This window comes from Triturus cristatus, chromosome 4_2 (assembly GCF_964204655.1).
Source record: "Triturus cristatus chromosome 4_2, aTriCri1.1, whole genome shotgun sequence".
NCBI classification, from domain to species: Eukaryota; Metazoa; Chordata; class Amphibia; order Caudata; family Salamandridae; genus Triturus; species Triturus cristatus.
Window position 1 is genome coordinate 610,343,927 of NC_140586.1, and position 20,383 is coordinate 610,364,309.

General features: G+C 41.5%; 1 protein-coding gene across 1 annotated transcript in view; it reads left to right on the forward strand.

The window, feature by feature from the left end:
• NEGR1 (neuronal growth regulator 1) overlaps positions 1 to 20,383 on the forward strand; it is a 2,102,052-nt gene that overhangs the window by 1,193,020 nt on the left and 888,649 nt on the right. The window contains exon 4 of the mRNA XM_085602283.1: positions 16,779 to 16,910. Coding sequence (XP_085458409.1) covers positions 16,779 to 16,910 — 132 coding nt within the window. The remainder of the gene's footprint in view (positions 1 to 16,778; positions 16,911 to 20,383) is intronic.

The window sequence follows — 20,383 nt, forward strand, 5'->3', positions numbered from 1 at the left end:
AGCCAGCATTCGTCTCCCAGATTCCATCAACCAAGTCAGGATAGAGTCAGGATAAATTCCGAGGAGCAGCGAGGGTCCGGAGAGCCCTGTGCTCACGCGACCATCTTGGATGCGCGCTAGGCTCCTCCCCTCCCATGGCAGTTTTAAACTACATTCAGGATGCAGTGGCAGACCTGAGACCATTTTTAAGTGGCTTCTGAAGTGTGTGGCACTATAAGGGCTGCAGGTCCACCAGTAGCATTTATTTTACAGGCCTTTAGTAAATTGTATACCACTCTACAAGGAAGTTATATGTGAATTATAACATAATATGACAAAAAGGTGTGTGCCAATGAACCCATGTTAAAGAAATAGGGCACAAGTACTTCAGCACTGGTGGTTAGCAGTGATAAAATGGACAGGAACCGAAGACCAATAAAATGATTTCAGCAAACAGTGGAGGGAAAAAGGCAAAACGTCCGGGGGGTGACCCTGCAGAGAGGGCCAGGTCCAACACATTTTGAGCAACCGGTAGTTTTCACAATAACTTTTCAAAGGAATAATCTTATACTTTGTTGGATGCGTTGTTTCATCATTAGCAGCACCATTTTTAATATTACAATTTGGACATAGCTGATATCACTGGTTCAAAAAGTGCCACATACTACTGATATGTCAGATATAATTTCCTGCATGGCGAATAGTATACTGTAAAATATTTTCATGCCTCTACAATATACCTACTTAATATTACAAATGTGCTACTGAAACAACAAAGCAATTGAAGATAAATGCTAGAAAAACTCTGATCCAATAGGTATAGCTTGAGCCAACATTTAAGTTCATTTTAGCCCACTGTCACTATAGCGAGACCAACCATATGCAAATCAGTCTTGGTCTTGGTTCAGTATAAATAGTCTACCTCTAAGTGCCAGGCCAGGTCTCCTCCGGAAGGATACATCCACAACCCAGTTTTGGTCTATTTATCTTTCTAATTAGGAAAGATGACTCCAAATACATAACCTAAAATGTTCAAGAAAATGGAGTAAGTGGCACTGCTGGCTTTGTATATGCTACAACTGGTACAGTGATTTTTTAGATGACTGTGGTGAAGTCGTAGAGGTTTTGTTTCTTGAAAGGTAGTGGTATCACTCCAGAGGAAAAAAAACTTTAATGAGTTTTACCTGTAATGCAAAGAAAGAATAGGTGTTATGGCTAGTCTTGGTGTTTGCTTTCTTGGTGCCCTTGCTAGCCTTAAGATATTCTGTGTATTGCAGGCCCTTCTACTACCCCTTTTTTTGCTCACATTTCAAAGTGTATAACAGCAATGATGTTGCACTCTAAATGAAATCAAACTACTCAATGTAGTCTGATTCTTCGTGTGACTTTCAGGTGTTACTTGCTTAATAGTTATGCAACCCCTGTAAGAAATGCCGCAGATTTTGCCACAATTGTTCTTGTTTAATAGTTTGGAATCTTACTGGAAAAACAATTGGAACTAGAATATGGGTGAATACAATACACATTAAGGAAAATACTGAAATTGAATGTAATACTGGCCATTACAGCTTGAATGAATGTAGACTAGAGTCAATCACAACAGACTTCATAGTGGAAAAAGTAAAATTAAGGACCATCAGTACCAGTTATGTCAGTTAGGGTGAGATGTCAATCAATGAATCCAATATGGAACCTTCAATAAAACTGAAGGATGTATTTATGGTATTGCAGCAAATAGCTTTTAGACAGAAATCTATACTTAGTCACCATTATTTTACTACATGTTCTATACAGTTTTTAGAACAAATATAATACGTAAATCATGGAAGAGTAGTATAGAGGCCCCATCTAAAAACGGTGATCATACTTGCCCTGAAATTGAAAAGATGATTGCCTTAATTTATGTGTTAGGAAATTTATTTTCTAAACATATATAGAGTCATGTGGAGGTTTGGGTAGAGACAAAAGGGGTTGTTTCTAAAAAATCTAACAAGATTTAGTGTGCAATATTATACTACAGTTGGATATGTGAAATGCAAGCTTCTATTGGAGATGAGCGCTAAAAACTATGTATCTACACAACACGTACTTTTATTGACTTGTCAAGTGCATTCAGCTTGGTCAATAGTAACATTCTGTGGAAGAAACCGATTAATGGGGTTTACCAGAAGGCGTACAGAAGTGATGGATGGAACTTCAGAGGGATACTTGGGCACAAATAAGTGGAATTGACTCCTATATGTGAAACATTTATACACTGGACTGTCTATGTCATGGCTGCATCTCAGCCCCTTTGTTTATCTACATCTCTGATGCAAATTAAATCTTGCAGATGGCCTGTGTGTTGCCTTCTCAATTAGCGAATAAACAAATTATGAAGTATTTTTTACGCAGATGGTACTGCCCTATAGGGCTTTTCATACTACTGGATAAGTTTGCTCTCTATTGTAAAGAACATTCCTTTAAAAATGAATACTACAAAATCTAAAGTACTGGTCTTTCGGAAGAGTAAATAAAAAAACAGATTTAAATGGAATTTTGATTCTAAAGGCATTGAAGTAGTAGACCTCTAGGTATATTTACGTGTTACTTTCTTGTGCAATTTTAACTTGACGCTTCAGATGGTAAATCAGGTAAATTGGCTTAAGATGCTTTGAGAAAATCGGATGCTAAACTGGCACATACATCAATTGAAAATATACAAATGTAGATGTACTAACAGATATACTTATTGGAAAACTACAACTACAACTCTCATCATGCATTTCAATTGTAATTCATATGTAAGCAGTGTATTCTGTAGCACTGTGTGGTAGGTGGGCAGGATGAGATTAATTTTACTGGATCAAAGAGATATGGTCCTGCTGTGACTGTTGAGATGCAAGTCCCTAAAAGATTTAAGGCATTTGGGATTCCATTACACTAAGCTGTGTCTATTAATGGTCATGCAGTCATTTTTATATTGCTGCATCTGTCTTTTATTCATGTAGCAGGATTAATTCAATCCAGTCCTCAGCTTGTGTTGGAGGTGTTTCAGTGGATTACCATTCATTGGTGCAGGCAGCACTTTATCCATCCTGTTGGGAATTTTTTATTTGGTTCTGGTCTTGAGGTCACATTGGTGCTTCCTTGTCTCCTCAATGCTGTGCCGGATTACACTGATGTCTCTAGCCACATTTGTCTTCATGTGGCTGTACTCACAGAGAGGAAGGGGCTGTTCGCCAAATAAACTATTGTTCAAAAAACATTCCTCTGCAAGAATTTCCAATTCCACATCAGAAAATGTTTGTTTTCTCTTTCTGTGTCCATTCTTTTTCTAAACATTTTGGCTTTCCATGTTTGTAACAGCTCTCACTGGTCCACCACACCTTCAATCGGAGCTCTCAGGCCGAACAATGTGCTCCATCCGCAGGATTTCCTGATTACAATGTCATCATTAACCTACAAAGTAACAGTAGCAATTTGTAAGGAGAAATGTTGAGGGGGAATTTTCAAATATCAAATATTACTGAATTGCAGCCATAGAATCAAAGAATAAAGAATGTAAATCCTATAAAATTGGTAATCAGTAGTGGGGATGCTTTTTACATATCATTTTTCCCATTGTAAATTGTGATTTCATACTTTTCACTATTAATGAATCACAATTTAATGTGTTTGTACACCTGGCCCCAACAGACTAAGGATTGTTATCGTTGGTATGTATTAGGAAGATTATATTTGGAGGTACAACTTTCTTCATTTTAGAAGAAGTGGAGCAGAAGCTAACTTCCCACTTCCATGCCTACCATACCCATGTCAATTTACTAGCTGCACTTAATTTCCAAACCAGTAGACCATCCAAATATGCAGTGTAATCATTGCTGACATCTCTCAGGCAAAGCAAACCCTGTACATGTGCAAACCTTGAGGTGCATAACAAAACAATTTCAACAGTGCATCTCTATAGCACAGTCACTACAGAGAAAGCAAGTGATGGTACTGAATTTCAATGGGATTGCCTATGTTGTAGGAGTGGTGGAAGCCATCGACTGCACACACATGGCACTTATTGCACCCTCGCAGATGAGACAACGATATTGCATATGGCATCATTTTCACACTATCAATGAGCATGACAGATACATGTTCAATCAGTCAGCAAATGCACCTTATGTTATCGCTGGGGATTTTGAAGATGTGGCTGCTTGGTGAGTATAATTAAGACATACACAGACCATTAGGTTTCACTGCTGGGAGGACTTCACAGTGCCTCAAAAACCTCATATCAATCTTACCTTCATAACCTTTAATGCAATTTGTGAATGTAAGTGTGAATAAAATGTAAATAGTAAGCCACTGAAATTAAATTATTGATGCCTTTTTTGATAATTCTTATAGGCTTTCTTCCCCATCCTCACCCTTTGAGGTGATCAACCACAGTGGTGATTCCACAAAGATATAACAGAGCACAGACAGTGACTTGGAAAACATTGAGAGCTTCCCTAAGTCTTGCTTATGTTTACCACACATAGGAAGGGGCTACATGTGGAAGTTCAGTCTTGCATGTTGTCTGTTTCCCAGTGCTGACTTGCAACAGAGCATACACAAATATCAACACCCAGCATTCCGATAGAGTCAAACCTCACCAATCAGTGGGAGGTCACAATGTGTGTGTGCATACAATGACATCTGGATTCACACTTCACTTAAGCAAAAGTCTAGTTGTTGTGCCTTATTCAACACCATCCATGGCCATGTGGAGATCAAACTCCAATTACATCATAAGATATGTTCAGGCTTGTGTTAGTCTTGAATTAAGAAACATAGCAGTGATGAGTGTTTGTGGTTCTTTTTAGTCTGTATTGTTCTCAATTTAAAAAAATAACCAAATTTAGTACAGGCAATAGTGAAATATCATCAACCAGTGAATGATAACAGCAACTTGAAATTCAATGTATACCATAAAACTACAGGAGATGGTTAATGTAATGTACATTGGCAAGGGGTGGAGTATCCTGTTGTCCCTTGGGGATTCTAATCTTATATAAGTAAACAACAAAAGAGTGCAACAGAACTAAAAGAGAGCCAGCAGCAAAAAACTCATACAAAATTGTAAAAAGAACCCTCACTCACCAACCTAGTTGGTAACATGCTTCATCATTGGGTTCCCACCAGAGAGGCCGAGTGCCACCCTGGTGGGCTACAACGCCTGTTTACAGCGGAGCGGGTTATTTTGTGGTGAAGGAGTGCAATCATAGCGAGTGGAAACCAAAAGGAGTGTAATTTAAAATGTATTTTAAAAATGCCGTAACTTTATCCAAAAAACTTTAATGGTGGAATATCCAGCAGGAATAAAAGAGGTATATAACTCTGAGTAAATTACATCAGTTATATCCTACAGTGAAAGTGAAATAATAGTGGTCAACATGTTTCTGCCTTTCTTGAGTATTCACCAGGCATTCATCAGGACCAAGCCACCCCGGCGGTGTGCACACGCTAAGGCTCACCCTACCGTTGGAGGAAACAAAAAAGGACCGTAATAACTCACGTTTTTTTTTTTACAAGTCTTCAGGATTTCTGAAAACTGTGTGTTCTGGAAAGAATAGACAAAAGAACACACATGACAATATCATACACAAACATCTATAATACATGAACTGTTATTGTGCTGTGATATGTCCAATAGTGATTTTGATCATGCTGCTTTTAATCTTGCTCTCGGACAAAAAACAGCTTTTCTGAGTAATCGCCATTTGTCAAATGGTCCATGCACACATTATAACATGCGGCCTTTAGAAAGTGCATATCTATTGCGATAAATCAGCACTGCTTTATGAGTATTTCCAAAAGCGGTATTTCATTTAGGTATGCCGCTTTTTTACCAGTGAGGTTAAAAACAGTGAATGAATGTGACTTAGTGTGCGGGGTCCGTAGGCAATTGTGAAAAACGTGACTCTCACATACCTAGCGGTGTTGGAGAATAGTATCAACTTACAGGAAGCTAAATTTGGCCTCTCAACATAGGTCCAAGGGGGGTGGGGCGCTCACTTGTAGTCATACACTATAAGTGAGAGAATAGTTAGTACATCGCTGTCGAGCAATTGCCAGCCGTCTATTTTCAAAGGACATTCAAACACTTACTTCGTCAAAGTGGCGCACCCACGGTAGAACATACTGCTCCCATTATGAGGACCTCGAAGATGAGTATATAGGCGCGTCGGGCCATATAGGGAGTGTCCGGGCAGGGGAACGGAAGTCAGGAGATGTCCCCACTCATGTGACCGCTTCTCTTCCATGTTTGTCTTACGTGATTGGAATTGTGTCAGCAGAGTTGAATAGAAGACTAGTGTGCTAACCTTTTAGTGACGGCTGCCTTCAAATCCAAGCTTTATTAATTCCTGATTTTTACATAAAAATCCACAATATCGGATAGGTTCTCAAGGAATTACAAGCGATATGCATTAGTAGTCACCTCATTTATGAAAAAAATTGCACAAACCAGAAATTTCTCGGAAACCAAAGTTATCGGTGGTTAACAACGTTACAGGTCCACTGTATGGGCTATGAAGATATTAGAAAACTGTCACAATTTTACATTTAGAGTAAAAGCTCCATATTTTCAGGAACAGTATATATAGCTCAATAGATGAAAAAGTTATTAAGCTTTTTGATGGTAAAATACTCTAAATTCCCTACTAACCCTAAGGGGACATTTCAGGCAGGAAAATACCCAAGGATCATATTGGATCCTAACGGTGCATCACAGAGCCCCAAGGTATATTGTCGTTGAGCCTTTTAGCATGAGTGGCATGTCGATAGACCCATTGCTGTTTCTTTTCAAACAATATCTGTGATGTCTTATTGCTTGGTTTTAAATGCTCTATTATGGTCCAATGTAGGTCATTAGTTGTATGATTGGAACATATGGCATCTGTTTTTTGGTTTTTATTCCGCATGGAACAGTCTGAAGAAGAAGAAGGGAAAGATGGGGATTTGCCAAATGAATACAACATTGGATAATTACACAACAACAAGAAAAACATTCTGAAGCTTACTGGCAAGTTGTCAGGTGGGTCACAGGAGATCACCAGTGTCTGACTACCCTAAAAATCCATCCCAACTAGTGGTTGATGAGGCATAAAATATAGGAGGCTTCTTTTTTATAAAGGGCATCGTTTTTCTGAGCCCTCATTTTGTCCTGTCTGATATTGCCAGTTTTAGGACTTGGAATGTAATGTGACTTCTATACAGTGGTACAAAGCCTGTGCTTTTCCCTAAAGCATGTACTGTGTATCGATGTCATATAACTGGCTTATTTAACTTTCCTGCAAGACCATAGTAGATGGTGCAAAAAATGCACCAATGGCAGGGGAGGGAGTTAGCAAGATAAGGCCTATTTTGGAGTCACACTAGAAGTTGGTGTTGAAAGCTTTTTAAAGAGGTTGAGCTCACAAAAGAGATACCTCTTTCTTGGTAATTTTCTTAAGGAATGCTCTCCAATTTAAAGCACTCAAATACACTTGTTTGCGGCACCCTTTTCGATTTGACCAAGTGTATATGTTCCTCTTACTGAATGCCGCTTCCTGTATTGTTTTGTGAAGAAGCAAAAAGCATGGCTTGGCTCCCTTTGACTCTCTCCATTTAGAGTTCGACTCAAAGGAGGAGAAGAATCCATTCCTTGATCAAAGTCCCAGAATTTGGATATTTAAATGCAAGAGTCAGATTTATGCTGAGGGTTTGAAATGGAAGATGAGATGCAGATACTATAAGCTGTGAATGTTACTGAAGTGTGGACAGGTTATTAGGATTACTGCCTTTCCCCACCTGATAACTCTCAATGATGGAATATCGGATGATCTGTGACAAGCCTCCTGTGAACCAATCTCTATTGGCAAACGGAGACAATGTAAATTATCTGAGTAGTCCTTTCCACACTTTAATCTATTATATTTTAGTTCGGGACCACTGCACGCGTGTAAAGGTAACTGAAGCTATGAGAGTGACAGCCTCCATAGGTTGTATACCTGGCCCCAGATATACTAAGGTTTTGTTTGAGGTTGAGTCACTTTTATAGTGCAGCCCTGTGGCAGAACCCTTTTTGACATATACTAAGCCACACAAAGCCACTTTGTATGGCTTTGCGTGGTTTAGTAACTACAAAGTAATGCAAGGCAGCGTATAGTGCTGTCTTGCATTACTTTGCATCGGGGAGGCAATCCATGGGTGGAGCATGCATTCACCCATAGATTTTGATGCAATCTCATATCCCTAAGGTGAGTAAACCATGAATTGCACCCAAAGCTACGCCTTTCAGAAGGAGACGTAACTAGGAGAAATATCTTTATTGCTCCCGGTTACTTTTCCTTTCGATGTGAACTGCATTCTGCAGCATGCACACAAAGAGAGAAGTGCTTCTGAGGATCGTCTTTGTGCAGGAAGGGATCTTGTTTGTAATGCAGAGACCCTAGCTCCATGATGCTAGTGTGCCTGTGTTGGCGTAAGGCAGCATATAGTTCACTTGCCGTAGGAGACAGCAGAAATGAGCCATATCTTAGTAGATTTTGTGCTTTTTTGCAGTTGCCCTATCACACGCCTTTTTTGCAGTTGCCCTATCACACAATGCAGCGCAGCATCTTTGCTTGCTGCAGTGCGTTGTGTGAAAACTAAGTAAATATGCCTCCTAGTATTTAGGTTAAACTACAGAGAGCATTTAAGCTCAACATCGGGGCAATGCTATTAAAGCGATGCGATGATATAAACTAACATGGCACGATGAGTGCAGTATCTGGGCATCTTACTATTCAGTGTGAGCTTTTCATCAGCTCATTTGAAGTTAAATAATCAATAAAGTATGGATTAACATGAAAGCAAATTTTCAGAAAGGCAAGTTCAGTAGTTTATTATACCCCATATACTGTCTAGATGGATGTGCCTCAGATGCATTATTGAACACTCTCCTACTACTTTCCTTATTCATCCATACTGTTTTCAATTCGACTCATGCATTTCTGCAGACTTCTTTATCATAAGATGTTCTTTTGCTTGGCCTTTTTCTAAACTGTTCATGTTATTTGTAGTGGTGGTTGAAACCAGGGCTGGACTGGGAACGAACCCGGCCCTGGCAAACTGCTCGGCCGGCCCCCCTAGGGGGGGCTGAGGGGGTGCGGACGAGCTGTTTGCAAGGGCCAGTTTCGTCCGATTTTGTTACAGGGCCGATATTGCAGGCCTCCCATAACAGAAATGGCCCCCAGGGGCCCAAATCCGGCCCCCGCCCTGGAGGCCCACCGGGGAAACGCCCGGTGCCCACTACGGCCAGTCGGCCCTGGGTGAAACTCAGACTTTCACTGCGTTGAATTCCCCAGATCTACATACAAACTCAGGGAGTTTCCATAAAGTTACGCCAAGGGCCGGAAAAAATGCACTGCGCCTGCTCACGCTGCAATTAAATGCTGCTAGCATATTCCACACACAAAATCAGCACAAGCAGCAACAAGTGGTGCAGGAGAGCATGCAACCTTTCTACTCGAGGAGCAGCTGTCCAACTGCGACCTCAAGCATTCCCGTGGCCGCTTCCATTGGAAAATCACACCGGAAGGCTTCCTAGAAACCGGAAATCTCCCCAGCTCGCTTGCTGAAGCCTCGCATTGCTCCTATTGTCATCACATTGCTCGAACAGGAAAAAAAGATCGGCATGCAGCATTTGGAAGATTTTGGCCGGAACTACATGTTAAAAGAATAACGCAGAGTCACCAAATGCCTTCAGCTCTGCGAGCGAAATTAGAAATTTTGCCCATGCCTAGTTTTTGGGAAACGTTTTTGAATTTAGGACAATAAAGTAAATACATTCCTTTAAGTTTTCAGCATTGAATTTGAATGATAGGACACAACTTTATATATCTGTTGAAGGTTTTGAACTGAATATTGCATCCCATCACATCTGCAGGGAAATATTGCATGATTCTGAAACAGGGAGGCTGGGGAACTTACAGATGTGTGATTCAGATTTTTTAATGACTAGCTTATTCCTGTGGTCATAACTGTGATTTGGTGTCCATTTCCCAATCCCTTTAATACAAACGTATTTAAAATACAAATATATTTGTCCGCTTTGTTTTTGGATCGAGCCTGAGCCAGCTCGCAATGCCATAGGTCTCACATTTAAATGCAAGACCTATAGCATTGCAAATATTTTTACAGGCATTTATTGTGTCATTCCTGCCCCTTGTGTCCTTTCCTCAGTATGCTGTGGGGGAAACATGTACTTTTGTAAATAGACATTTAATTACTAGTAGCTGTGAAAACCCACAATATGTTTTGTAATTTACTGATCTTCAGGTTACCAGCTCCATGCACCCGTTTAGTAGACGAGGAGCGGTGTATTTGGAGTGGGTGGTGGCTACTGCTGCTTATCGCTGTCTGTTTTTTTTAACCATTGCGCCTACATAGTTCGCACGGATATACAATCCCTTTACAATGAGTCGGGAATAGAATGTCCTGTACAAAGATGTAGGGTGCAATATTCAAATTCAAAATTATTAGTATCTGAGAGTAACTCATCACTTCAAAACAATCAGGGGCCCATTAGCATGGAGGGTGGATCCCTACCGCCTGACCGGTGGTGGTGTTCCGCCCACCAACACACCCCGCCGGACGGCCTTTTACTCCCCCCGCCACATTAGCATGGCAGGGGGTACCGCGGTGGATGGAAAGACCGTCCGCTGCTTTTCTGCTGGTAGGCAATCGTCCCTGATTGCCTACCAGGCGGAAAAGACCCATAATATGGTGGTCGTGCCTTGCAGGCACCGCCATCCATATTAGTATGTGGCATTTTCAATGCCTTTCCATGGCGGAGACTTCGCCATGGAAAGACATGCGGATTTCGCCTCAGGGGCCCGTTGCGGGCCCCCAGGGGCGTGGGGCGTGGGGGGCTGCACTGCATGGACAAGGTGGCAGGCACTGCGCGGTGCCTGTCACGTTGTGCATGCCAATGCGAAACATGCATTATTGGCATTGAGGCGGGTGCTGCTTACAGCAAAGCCCGCCGCAACGTTAATAATGCAGGATCCTGATCACCATGGCGGGACCGCCGCACCTCTTGCGGGCGGTCCCGTTTGCCGTTGAGGTGGCGGGCGGACTTCTTAATGGACCTCCCAGTCTTTACATTGCTTGACGGTGGTAATAAAGTTGGAACAAACCTGAGACTGAAGGAATTGAAAACTACTGTAAACAGTGCATGTCTTGCTCTTGTTTACTCTCTCTTTCCTGTAAATGACATTATCGTTGGGGTTAGGGTGCAGTGGAGGTGGTTGCGGTTACAGCCCTCTTGTAGTTACAAAACACTCACAGCCATGCATGGGACCTGTTATTTTCTGGGATTTTGTGACATCTGATGTCTGCTTTGAGGTGAGGTTGCTGTCCGTTCACTATTCTGAGGTGCTTTCATCTGTGCCAGTCGGAGTGTTTGCCCTTTGACCGCAATATATCTGAAGCGCCCTTTCTGTTATAGATGGTGAGGTTGATTGCATTAGTGATACGTAACATAGAAAGCCTGAGAACGCACTCCTTGAAACCAATCTGTCCGCCTACAAGAAGAAGCAGTGCCTCATCTTTAACTCACACCCACACTCACTGTTCAATATATATGTCTCACTTTAGAGCTCTCATTCTGGGGCGTACATCATGGTCAGGGCCACTGCAATTATGTGGCAGGAGAGGGCAGAGTGAAATTATGTGGCAGAGTTTAAGCTATTAGTATTGTAAATTACAATGACTTTCATTTATGTTTTCAAACAAAAACATAAATTAAAGGCATTGTCATTTACAATGCCAATAGCTCAAACTCGCGTGAATGTGAGACCTATCCTGCAATGGATGGATGGACAATAGATACTGTTGGCACCAGTAATTAGCAGTACTGACTGGGGCAGTGTGGGTGGTTAAAGCTGCAGTGGTTTCTGATAAAATACATTATGGCCTGATTATTATTATTTTTATTTAAGCGCCGCCAACGAGCTGACATCACTTGATAACTTGTGAGAAACAGAATCACTGTAGAAACATGCACACTTTGTGGTGACTCTAGGAGGCGGGGTTCAGGCCTGATTCAAAAACATATAAAAAGCTTTACGATATTTCAAGTTGGGTAATTTTCCCTGCAAAAAATCACTATGTCATGTCTGTATAAAAACAAAAAATGAATTTGTTTTTAACCTAAATTAAAGAAAGCATATCTGCTGGGACCACAGAAAATGTGTAGAAATGTGTTCTAGGCACTGGAAGTATTGCTCGGTAGCTATCCAGTACCAGATATAAAGTAATATGTTAAATTATCAAATGACCTAAATTCTGACACACTGAACTGCAAGTCCAAAATAAATATGCTGTTTGTTTTATACTACCATCGTATTTAAAACAAGTTTAATCTCAAGATGCTTGCAATGTCTTGAACTCTGAAAAGGCAGCAACAGAAAAGGTAATCTGAATTGCATGATTCACTGCTGTGTCTTTAGCTGTCACACCGCAAAAAATAACACTTTGAAAAGTGTAAACGACTGAAAATCTCAAAATAGGTACAGCTTTATCACCTTGGTCTCACTTTCGAAATGCAAAAAATGTAAGATATTCAGCATTCTACAGACAAAGTTGAATCTCAAAATGTGCATTTTCCCGGTGTGCTCGATGTAAACGTTGTCACGTGATTTATAAGATGTAAATATGAATGAATGTATCTCTGTGGTACTTGTAGAATAGTGCAGCCCTCCACACTTTCTTATTTCTCTGTCTTCCAAAATTTAATTGAGCAATTTTATAGGAAAATGCCCCATAGGAGTTCCTGCCTGGAGGGTCCCCGAGAAATTTTCCTGCGATGGGGGAGGGGTTGCAAGAAAGTTGGGGTTCCTATGGACTCCACTGTGGTAATTTTGTGGTGAAGGGGAGCTATCCCAGGGTGGCCCATAGTGGTGGGTGACCCATTTAAGGGGATGGTTCCTGAGGTTGAAGGTATAGTGGCTGCCCCTGAGAAGATCGGAGAGGAGGGTGGGACTCCCTAGATTCCCTAAATGGGTTAGTGGTGGACCCTGAGATGTCAGGGTAGGGTAAGTGACCGCCCAAGAACAGTAAAGGATGTCATCCTAGGACTGATTTTAACTGTACCTGCTGCAGTGGCTGTGGCAATACCCAGCTGGATGTCAAATAAGGTAGGTCCTGTGGGGTCAGACTGAGGTCAGAGGCCCAGAAGCTGGAGTGTGTGCAGGATCTCTGCCCTAAGCACACCCTAGGTGTACCAGCCTTGGGGTGGATGTCCTGATGCCATTCGAAGTCCTGGCCTGCCAGGCATTAGTTTGGCTGGTGGGTGCAGCCCCCAGCATGGTGTGTTGATGCAAAAGGCATGTGCGCACACCGTGGTAGTACCAGCTGACGAGGTGAGACCTATCATAGGGGAAAGAGGCGTGTTTCAGTCTGGGATTGTAGTTGTCACATTTGTCTGAGGTATTTATGTTGAGCTGTCAAACGTGCAGCTGTCGACGACTGTACCTGGCAGACTTCTGGTGGGTGTACTTTAGGTGTACTGGTGGGGAGTGGATGTGCATAAGGTTGATGCAACCACAGTAGTGAACCAGGCGGTCAGGTGAGCCCTATCTAAGGGGCGTATTTGCCAATTGTGTGTGGGAAGTTCCTCTGGGCTGTCAAACCACAGCTGTTGAGAACTGAACCTGTAAAACTTCAGCGTCCTTCGTTTCAGGTGTACTAGTCTTATGGTGCTGCCCTAAGACCCCTTAGAAGTCCTGGTTTTCCAAGCAATGACTCAGCAGGTGGAGGCAGCTCTCTGTTAAGTAAGGTGAAAGGAGGCAATGTGGGCCTCAAGGTGACATGTTGAACCTTTCACTGGGATGGAGTCCCCTTAAGGTACACAGTCATCCTAAGAGGGTGTGGTGCCAGCATTGACCCCAATGTAACTATTGTATGGGAGGGTCAGCATTCAAATAAAGGGTTCTGTGTAGTGACCCTGTGAATGAGAGTACTGAGTTGTGTATTCTCCTGGTGGGGGGGCTAAAGCCAGTGACCCATGGGACAGGTTTTAGACCTGCTGGTTAAATTGACATCAGTGTTGAGACACTGAACCCTTGCCAAGAATGGTGTGGTTGATGCAGCATTGCCTGACCCAGGGCAAGGTTGGGCCTAGACCTGCTCAGGCCACGTAAGCACTTAGTTTCCTGGATACATCCAATCTAGAACCAGAAGGGTTCTTAGTGCAATCTGGGTTCCCTATAAGAAAAAGTGGCCTCAAGGTTGAGTTAGGTGGGAGAGCTTAGCATAGGAAAGCCAGTGGAAGGTCTCAGTGGTAGTGGACAACTGGCAAATGGTGTGTCTGGTTAGAACCCATTGCCTCTTGTTACCGATGATTAGATAAGAGTACCCATGAGTGATGGCTACCTCTCCCCTAGATTCAGCTGGGATTTGGTTGGTGTTGCATAATTGGTTCCACCCATTTACTATGCCCAGGCAATCATTTATTGTGTTATATTATTATTGTGTGCCAGTGAAGGAGGATTACTATCCCACACCATCTACCCTGAGTTGGCCTTATTTTGGTCTGCGTCGCTACCCCGAGAGAGTCAAGCACTACAATTGGGTGCTTAGTTCCTAGTAATGGGAATTTGTGGACCTATTACTTGTGCAGGCCTCAGATCCTGCAAAACGAATAGACACATTTCCTACAGAATGCCTGTGTTGGAACATACAAAGGAGTTGTTGCCTCATTCCATCAAGATTGATACAGTTTTGGCTATGCTGATGAACCTTACTTCAGGAAATTGAAAGGACTCATCTCCCTCTAACCTAGTTGATAAAAGTATAGAGAATACCGTGAAGAAGTCATATGCAGGCAAGACTAATTGTTGCAGCGAGTGATGAGATCAAGAACCTATATCGCGTGGACTGCTCAGTCCCTTGAAAACTATTGTGCGTTATTTGCTGGAGTGAGAAGATTTTTCACAGTTGTTAGTTGATACTGAACAGCAAGCACATTTGTTGTGCGACATTTCCTGTGGTACTATATGAGCTTCTACTAGAACTTCTATTAGATGCCTCTATTCCGGTGAGGAATCCCATGTGCAGAGACGGTAGAAAAATCTGAACTGTTCAAAATTCCATTTCAGGTCAAGAAACATGTTTATGAGCATTTGGATGAAATGTTCACCAAGACCTTTAAAGTCAGAAAGCATACCTTACCCTACAAAAGCAAATCTTCCTCATTTTCAGGTATTATTACCAGGACGTGGGCAGATGAGACTCTCATTACTCTAGGTCTTTTTTATAGAGGTGTTTCCAGCCTAGGAAATCTGCTAAAAAGTCAGAGTCAGCATCCCAGTCATCAGGTTGGAAGCAGAGATCCTTACCATCACAGATCTGGAGAGAAATATGGTCATGTAGGAGGTTGTATTTCATACATTCTAGCTGTTTTGGATTAAAATAATTTTAATTTCAATGGTTCTGAATATTGTGTGGCATGGCTATGCAGCAGACTTCATCTGTACCCCTAAGGATTTGGGTCTCATCGGTACACATGTTAATAGAAACAAGACCAAAACAAGAGCTTCATGGAAAGGTGCCTTTGTATTAATAAAGAAAATGCAATTATGCTTGTTCCTATGGAAAGTATAGGAGACAGAATATATTCTTGAAGTACAATATTACAACGGTGCTTCTGGTAGAATTTCTGGATACTTTGGAACCCTCTGACTGTTTATCTTCATATTTCTATTCATCGCAATCATCAGAGGGATCGAACATTCACTGTGGAAAAGCAGTATTTCTATTTTACAAACCTTCATTTTGGTCTTGGCTACTAAAACATTCACAAAGGGGGTGAACCAATGGTGAGAAAAGGCATTATGGGCCTGACATATTATCAAGCCCATTATCGCCGTTTTAGCCGCAGTTTTCTGCCGCTAAAGCAGCGATAATTGTATCGCCTGTCTTGATAGTATGCCCCCAAGAGAGGAATGGCTGCTTCCTGGGCAGGATCCCATGCCACTCCTTGATCGAGATCTACATATCTGCTACTGGGCTTCTCCTTCTACCATTATTAACCAAGACAGGCTTTTTACATGGTGACTGGAATTTCATTTTTAGTTCCAAAAATGCTCTGTGCTGTGACGTAATATATTAAGATTTATTTTTTTATTGCATTCTTGCTTTTAAGAGCGTTTAAGTTTGTTGTTGCATGTTTGGATTCCATTCTTCCTACCTGTTTTATCTTGAGAATGACTCAATTAGTTCTGACTGAAAAAATGAATAGAAGAAAGATGTATTAATTAAACTACGTACTGGTTATTGATTTCCTCTAGTAGGGCCATTTTTCCTCATTTCAGTAATCTCTTACCACCCTCCCTCCCATTCACTGGTCAGTCGAGTGAGCTTGAAAGTGGGGAAGAGGGTAATTGTCAGCTTAATGTGCTGGACGCAGAGTGTCCTAATGTGTGCGGGTGCAGTTCAGACTTATGTTTTTTTCCTTCTAGATGTTTTTTTAGTTTTTTAGTGGGTGTGCCTATATGTAAGAGGCAGACCTGTCTCATTTTGTAATGACTGAAACTAGGAAGCATGGACTCTCAGTAATGGAATGACTGGTAATTAACTTGAAATAAATGCGCAGTCGGAAGTTGTACAAAAGTTTTATTTTATGTGTCAAATTTTCAAGGTTTAATTAGTGAACTTACAATACTATACTTTCTGGAAATTTAGAAGAGACTTTAGTTATTGTGTGACTAAAAGCAATTGTGTTCAAATAATAAAACTTTTCTTTTATGTGCTTTCAGCAAAGACATTTGGAAATGGCCAGTATCTGGATATCTATGGAATTACGAGAGACCAGGCCGGAGAATATGAATGCTCTGCCGAGAATCACGTGTCCCATTCAGATGTGAGGAAAGTCAGGGTCACAGTGAACTGTAAGTCCCATTTTTTGGAACTAGAAAAAACACTGGTTTAGAATGAAGAAATACATACAACGGAGACGGATTAAAGGAGAATGTCAGAGTTTATAATGATATTCTGCAGTTGGTTAAATTGTAATATTTTCTATTAGCCAATTGCCTCTCCATTCAAGGAAGAACATTCAAGTGGGTTCATTTTACCATACTTTCTTTTAAATTATCCACCCACATTTGAGAATTGTAGCAAAATATGAGTTCCTGATTTAAGTCAGGTTGATACACATAGCCAAACTTTATTTAGTTTACAGCGCTGCTTTATGGAACGAAATTGCTTGCTTGCTCAATAGCAATTGATAGTATACATTTTATTAACTGTATTGTTTTCACGTCACTTAATCAGAATCTGCAGAAAACAATTTTCGCTTTTCCTTCTACTGTTATCATATTTGTTATTTTACTGTACTTTTCAATACTATGGGCCTCATTTATGAAAAGTGACGCATCACTGCGTGAAAACAGTGATGCGTCACTTTTCACTGCGCCCTCCCTGCGACTCTAATGATGCGCCATATTTACAGTATGACGCATCATGTCACAAGGAGTCAGATACGTCAGTATTTCTGACGTATCTGTAGGCGCAAAAGTGACGCATTGCTGGAGTGTGTCACAAAAGTGACGCAACTCCAGCAATGTGTCCTTTCACATGGGGCAAGCCCCATGTGAAAGGGCCTGCATCAGTCTTACGCCTGCTGTGAGGCAGGCACAACATATTGACGCATTTGCACCCTAGAAGTGGCGCAGTGAAATCTCGTAGATTTCACAGCGTCACTTCTACGATACTTACTTACGTGGGAACGCCCACCCTGCATACATTATACCTGACGCAGGTATAATGTAGCGCAGGGGTTTACAAAGTGACGCATCTAGGTAGATGCGTCACTTTGTAAATATGGCGCATCATGGCGCATGTTTTACGCCACTGGTGCGTCACAAAAAGTGACGCACCGGTGGCGCAAAAGTGACGCACGGGCTCATAAATGAGCCCCTATGTGTTTCTTTGCCTCTTATTTTCCATCAGATTTGTGAGCTGTATCTTTAAATCCGCACACTGTGCGTGTATCTATTTATTTCAAAATGAATTAAAGTGGTGCGTGCAGGCTGCTTTTAGCAGGACGATTAAAACGTTCTAGTAAGATTAGCCTCAGGCAAACGATACATTGAGAATCTTACTCATACCCAAAGATGTCCAAAATAAGATTCGTAGATTATTTTTTGCAGAGGAGGCTGCATCCGGTGCTGTTCACTCTGCCCCTCTATGCATGCCTGCAGCACAGGGGTGGGCTCCGAAATGTTTGTGACAGAGGGCATATATCTTTGGGAGAAGGCCTTATGGAACAAATGCAGAGGTCGATGATGAAGAAGCCACCAAACCATGCTGCCAAGATAAACAAGAACAACCGGGCCTTCAACATTTTGGGTGAGGAATTCAAGTTTGGGGGTGATTGGTTCAAGCTTGAAGAAAGAGAAGGATGAGCTGGGTAAACCCTGCCCAGTACGTGAACCCCGAAACGCCTTTGACCCCCACACATGGGTGTAAAGAAAGATCACAGACCCTTTGTACACTAAGCAAATTCCTGGATGCCCATTAATGATCACATTGAGCCAACAGCTGGTAAAGTCAGTCCTGCAATCTAAGTATAACTTTAGATTGTCATAAAGGGTTAGCAGACTGAGCAGACAACACAAGGTGGAAATTGAGTTGATATCCTTCAAATTGTATTTGTAATAGTGTTTATATAGGGCTTGCTTCCCCTGACGAGCGGTCGAACTGACCCTATAAGCTCTCCATTTTCATTAGGAATTACCTCATAATCTAGAGTCTACCTAATTGAAGTAGGATGGAGGTCGCCCTCGCGATGGGACAGGAACAGTGTACTTACCACCTTTGATAGACTGACAGAAATAAGAAACAACATGAAATCCAAAACCTGAACCTCATGAATGACATGGGAAAGAGACCACAAAATAATAATGACAGGAGTTAAAGTGAGGCTGTTTGGAGATCTTTAGCCCTTTCACATCCACAAATGGTCCCAAAATAAAGCATTGTTATAACAGAGATAAAATGCAGATAAAGGGAGTACATTGAAATTAGTGAAACAAAAACATTGCAAAAAGATGTCGTTATTGCAACCCTATGAAATAAGAAAAAAAGGAAACTGTGGTAGGATTTGGTAAGTGCATATATGCGTTCTCCATATCTTTTACATCTTATAGATCCCAGTAAAATAAATAAAAGAAGAGTGACTAAGACCATACCTAAACAATCATCTAAGTTTAAGGGGTTAAGACAACAAAGAAGACAGCACATGTAATACCCTTTAGTTTTAATCCCATTCAATTTTTAAGGCTCCACATTGATGAAGCACTGACACCTTAAGTGCAAGGTTCTCTAGAAATCACTCGCCTGAAGGTACAAGACGGAGCGGCTGCCCGTCTCTAAAATACCTTGACCAACGCTTGCGGTTTTACTCAACCTCGGAACACGGGTACATGGGTACACCGACAACGCGGTGTCCTACACCTAAACAGGCAGTAACTGTAAACTCCATTACCATGGCAGAATAAGCTTCCTAGCGTGACTGCCTACCTGGCTTAATCTCATAGCCCTTGGAACTTCCTGGCAAATTCTGCTTCAGTTATGTCGTTGGGTCTGGATTCTTCACGTGACCTTCTTGAATTATTGCATCCACGCCACCAGGTTCTTTCAAATACTGGCTTCCTCCGGGTAGCCTAATTCTTCATGCACATTTTCTCCTGATGATGATCTCAAATCAGTGAGAACGAAATGCCGTCGACCTCTATACAACAAAAAACTCCTTTATTGTTGAAATTATAATCAGGATTTTCTGTCTCTGTTGTCAATGGGATGTATATTTTAAATGTCACCCTCACTCATCACATCACGGTTTCTTTCACTTTTTTTGTGAGCACGTGAGCTATATCTCCAAAATTTTTTTATAAATAAATAATGTGCTATGGTAATACCCATCTGGATCCCTACGTACATTTAGAATCTATCTATTGCTCCTCCTGGCATTTATTAAATAACACTATAAGCTTGGAGATTACACTTCCTCAATTCAACAGCTCTTGCTGCTTTAGGAACTTGTTGGTCTTACATGAACTATTGTTACCTCACAATATTGACTACCCATGTTTAAATATTGGGGTTCCCTTGTTTTTCAATACAGGTTCTTCAAATGTACATCAGTAAATATGAGGTTGAAGAAGCAGAATGGACTCAAAATGAAAGTGCACCCCATGAAAGCTGTCTGACAACAATGCAAGAGTATATCATTAACATATAGGTAGCTCTTACATGGAACAGTGTTAGTAAAATGTGAATCCTCGATGTTCACAGGAGCATCTGACAAATGCTTCCCAATCACAAAGAAAACCACCTAGGGAGGACACAAACTGAAACA